We start from the raw sequence: 4,795 nt of genomic DNA, 5'->3' as shown, positions 1-4,795 counted from the left end.
AATAAAAAGGTGAAATAAAGAATAAATAAAAAGGTGAAATAAAGAATAAAGGTGAAAAAGAATAAAAAGGTGAAACAAAGAATAAATAAAAGGTGAAAAAGAATACAAGGTGAAACAAAGAATAAATAAAAGGTGAAATAAAGAATAAATAAAAGGTGAAATTAAAAAAAATCTCATTCATCCAGAGTCTCTTATCGAGTTCTGACAGGTTTTTAAGAGTCTGGGTTTTTTTGGCAGACATGTTGATCAACGAGACCCAGTCCTGCTTCCTGTTTGGGTTTTCAGGAACCAACAAGAGGCTGAACGGCCAGCTGGACCCGTTCACGTCATCCTGAAGACCTTCAGAACCAAAGGGACCTCCAGCGATTCTCCACAGAACACAAACTCACCTTAATGGCTTCCACTTCTGCTTGAGACGGCCCAGTTCTCCTATTCTCTGACTGCACCGGGACTCCAGGAGTGAACCTGAGGAGGAGAAACGGACCGTTCATTCATTTACAGTGAACCGGATCAGAACCAGGTTCTGATCCTGAGAGACGAGCTCATTTCATCAGACGTACGTCTTCATCCGTCTGGAAATGTCTTTGGCCAGCTGAGCTCCTCGTTTGCCTTTGAACATCTTCTCCGCCTCCTGCCGCTCCTGGAAAGGCACCACACTGTCAGAACCAATTACTGGACCTGCTAGAACCGGTCCTGCTTTCTGTCCGCTCACCTTCAACTTTACTTTCTGAAAGTCCAGAACCCGGAGCTGAGGCAGCTTGCTGATGACGTAGAGCCGGTAGTGCTTCTTGTTGGTCACCGGGTTCCTCAGCAGGCTGCAAATTACAGATTACAGATTACCACAAACACAAGCAGAACCAGACCAGACCACAAGTTCTGGGTCACACCTGAGGAGGGTCAGGGTCTTCACTGAGGCCAGAGGGTCCAGGTCACCCTGCAGGACAACAGATAAACAGACCTGATCAGAGGAGGCAGAACCAGGACCGGTTCTGCTGCTCTCTCAAATGATGCCTGCTAAAGTTCTGTTGGTTCTAGTCAGAAACTTTAACCTGAAATTCATTCAGAACAGAGCAGAACACCGCCCGGATCAACTCTCACACAAAAACTTGATCCATATCAGAATTCCTCACCAGGTCCTGGATGTTGTTGTTGGTCAGAACCAGTTCCCTCAGACCCGGCAGGGCCTGCTCCAGGTTCTCCCCGATACGACTGCAGACAAACACCACAACCTCAGAGTTATCAAAGGTCCAACGGGTTCTCCATGAACACCAGACCCCAGAACCTACCAGATCCGGTTATTGTTCATCAGAATCGTCTTGAGCCTCCTGAGCAGAGGAAACCCGTCCAGTTTCCTCACTTCGTTATCGGAGAAGTCAATGGTGTCGAACTGGTCCAGAGTGGCCCCAAGGTTCTCCAGAACCGGGATTTTATAACCTGGAACACCAACAGGAAACATCAGACACCAAAACTCAGCTGGTACTCAGAACCACCTGAACCCAGATAACCTGAACTTGGACCCCCTGAACCCAGCTAACCAGAACCTGGACCCCCTAAACACAGCTAACCCGAACCTGGACCACCTGAACACAGCTAACCCGAACCTGGACCACCTGAACACAGCTAACCCGAACCTGGACAGCCTGAACCCATCTAACCAGAACCTGAACAGCTTGGACCCAGATACCCCGAAACCCTCGGTTTTAGAAAGACTACCAGGTCCCTGGGTTCACACAAGAACCATTTCCGGTCCGGTTGTGGACCAGGACCGAGGCCTGATGAGGCGCGTTACCTCGGAGATCCAGTTCCCGGTCCCGGACGGGGTTTGTGTACTGAGCAGCCTGCTCGATCAGCTCCGCGGATAATTTCACCATGACGGAAACAAACAAAAAACTAATTCAGCTTTTACTTCATTAAATAAACTGGTTCCGAACCCACGCTGCCGCCAGAACAAAGATTTCTTCTTCGTCTAAAAAACGTTTTCTTTCTTCTTCGACGGTTTTTTGTGGCGGACAGCCTTCCTCTGTCACGCCGCCACTGGCCTGGAGGAGGAACTGCAGGTTAACAATTTTAAAGGTAACAACAAAGTCCATGCTCAATAATCCAGGTATAAATAAGACCTTTGAATTTAATTTATTTTGTTTGATTAAGGAACCTTTAAGGACATTCTTCAAAGTTAATTAATTAATTTATTTTTTGTTCATGTTGTAGAAAATGTGCTTGTGTTCAGAGGTTTATTGGTGAAACAGCTTCTCATGAACCAAAAAAGTCCATGCTCACACTTGTTCCACTTTGGAGTAAGCTGTTTGGGGGAAGAATCAATTTTGTGTTGTGTGTTTCCTTGACTCATGAAGCCTTCCGGATGGAAGGTGAAACATTTCAGAAAAAAAAGAAAAAAAAAAGAAACTGTCCAGATGACCTGACTGAAAATTGTTGGAGCTTTCATGAACTTGTTGAAACAAAAATGTTTCAAAAACTTAAAGTTTTTCTTGAACTGAAAGCAGAGTAAGAGGCTCAGGTTGGTGTGTTTTTATATTCTGGGTAAAAATGAAAACTTTTTAGTCTCTGTTGTTAAATAAACTACCTCGCAACCAAACCACAGAAGGACGTCACTTCTTTTTTTTACCTCTCAACAGAACCACTTGGTCCAAGATTGACATTTGATTGTAATATCAGTAAATTATGGGACAAAAATATTGGGACTCAGGATTCTTTCTTCTTCTGCAGAACATTTTTACCATGGTTCAGTCCAGAGAGAAAAGGAGAAGAGCCTTAGGGGTTATGGACAGTTCCAACTGGGAGGAGACCCCAAGGACACCCTGGACAAACTCTGTCTCTCAGCTGGTCTGGGGACAAGGTAATTATGTCTTGAGAGTGCATGCTGTAGCTGCACTGACAAAGTGACATGTAGGAGGAGATATATGAAAGCAACAGAGCAGGGAGTGATTTAAAGATGAAAATGTACAATTGAGAGAGTGTACGTGAAGTTAATGATGACCAGTTAACCAGTGAATACAGGGTGCAGTGGTGGGTATGGTAATTACAGCCAGTTATGAATCTTAGCGCACCGTGATAGACAACATCCAATCAGCAGAAAAGACAGCGACTAATCAGGAATAATCTGGTAAATGTTCAGATGAAAGGTTAATCTCATGTAATAAAATAAAGATATTCTGGATTAATGTTCATGACTGGATTAAAAATATTCACTTCCTGACTTTTACCAGAGAGAACATATTTAAACTGTAGACTTTACTCTTTACGGGGAGCAGAGGCTAGATGAGGAGAGCTTGTGACTGGAAGGTCGCCGGCTCAAATCCTGAGACTGACATAAGAAATGTGGGTGGGAAAGGTGAAGCACCCACACCTGTTTCCACTGACACTTTCTGCTCCCGGTGCTGCCTTAAAGTGGCCCTCTGCTCCACGCCCATTAGCTGTGGTAGCCTTTACTCACTGAGGCGACCCCTGAAGGAGAGAGCAGCCAGAAAAAAATTCTGTACATTTTATATTTTTGTGGACATAAGAAGGTACACCTGTAATTTCATTAGATGTGATATATGTTCTAATTAGTTTATCCATCCATTATTTTCTGCTTGTTCCAAAGTCGGGTCGTTGCCCTGAGAGTGATGTGCGAATGAGCTTCCTCTGCTACCCTGCAAAGGAAACTCATTTCAACCATCTGTACCGCAACCTCGTTCTTTCAGTCACTATCCAGAGTTCATGGCCATTGGTGAGGGCAAGAACACAGACTGACCGGAAAATAGAAAGTTTTGTCTTACAGCTCAGCTCCCTCTTCACCACAATGGACCGGACAGAGTCCGCAATACTGCAGATGCTGCACCGATCTGTCTGTCAATCTCACACTAGTCTTCCCTCACTGAGAACAAAACCTCAAGAAACTTGAACTCTGCCACTTGAGGCAGAACCTTACCCTCAACACAAAGAGAGCAATCCACCCTTTTCCGACTGAGGACCATGGCTTCAGATTTGGAGGTGCTGATTCTCATCCCAGCTGCTTCACACTCAGCTGCGAACCACTCCAGTGAAAGCTGAAGATCACGACACGATGATGCCAACAGGACCACATCATCTGCAAAGAGCAGAAATGGAATCCTGAGGCCACTGAACCGGACTCCCTCCGCCCCCTGGATACACAGAGAAATTCTGTCCATAAAAGTTATGAACAGAATCAGTGACATTGGGCAGCTCTGATGGAGTCCAACTTCCAATTTGGAGGAGTCTGACTTACTACTGGCAATGAGAACCAAACTCTTGCACTGCTTGTATAGGGACCAAACAGCATGTAGCAACAGACCCCCAATCCCATGCTCACCGAGCACCACCCCACAGTGTACCTCTAGGAACACGGTCAAACAAATGCCAGTGTATCTCGAGAAACAGTCGAAAGCCTTCTCCAAGTCCACAAAACATGTAGACTGGATGGAAAAACTCCCATGACCCTTCGAGGACCCTAGTGAGGGTAAAGAGCTGATCCAGTGTTCAACGGCCAGGATGGAATCCACATTGTTCCTTCTGGGAGGTTTGACCAACGATTGGACTCGCTTCTCCAGTACCCCTGAATAGACCTTACCAGGGAGGCTAAGGAGAGTGATGCCCTTGTAAATGGAGCACACTCTGATCCCTCTTTTTGAAAAGGGGAACCACCACCAAAGTCTGCCAAACCAGTGGCACTGTCCCCGATGTCCATGCAATTTTGCAAAAGTGTGTCAACCAAGACAAACCCACAACACTCAGAGCCTTAATGACAACAAGGCAGATATTGTCCACCCCCGGAGCA

General features: G+C 45.6%; 1 protein-coding gene across 1 annotated transcript in view; it reads right to left on the bottom strand.

The window, feature by feature from the left end:
- snrpa1 (small nuclear ribonucleoprotein polypeptide A') overlaps nucleotides 1–1,985 on the bottom strand; it is a 3,722-nt gene extending 1,737 nt beyond the window's left edge. The window contains exons 1-7 of the mRNA XM_037697247.1: nucleotides 1,790–1,985; nucleotides 1,287–1,434; nucleotides 1,131–1,209; nucleotides 888–934; nucleotides 713–815; nucleotides 561–640; nucleotides 390–465 (exon numbers count right to left, since the gene is read on the bottom strand). Of these exons, the coding sequence (XP_037553175.1) occupies nucleotides 390–465; nucleotides 561–640; nucleotides 713–815; nucleotides 888–934; nucleotides 1,131–1,209; nucleotides 1,287–1,434; nucleotides 1,790–1,871 (615 nt within the window). The 5' untranslated portion in view covers nucleotides 1,872–1,985. The remainder of the gene's footprint in view (nucleotides 1–389; nucleotides 466–560; nucleotides 641–712; nucleotides 816–887; nucleotides 935–1,130; nucleotides 1,210–1,286; nucleotides 1,435–1,789) is intronic.
- Nucleotides 1,986–4,795: the final 2,810 nt, after the last annotated feature.

Source organism: Nematolebias whitei, chromosome 2, assembly GCF_014905685.2.
Source record: "Nematolebias whitei isolate Nwh7 chromosome 2, NemWhi1, whole genome shotgun sequence".
Classification (NCBI taxonomy): domain Eukaryota; kingdom Metazoa; phylum Chordata; class Actinopteri; order Cyprinodontiformes; family Rivulidae; genus Nematolebias; species Nematolebias whitei.
This window is presented reverse-complemented; position numbering and strand designations above follow the sequence as displayed.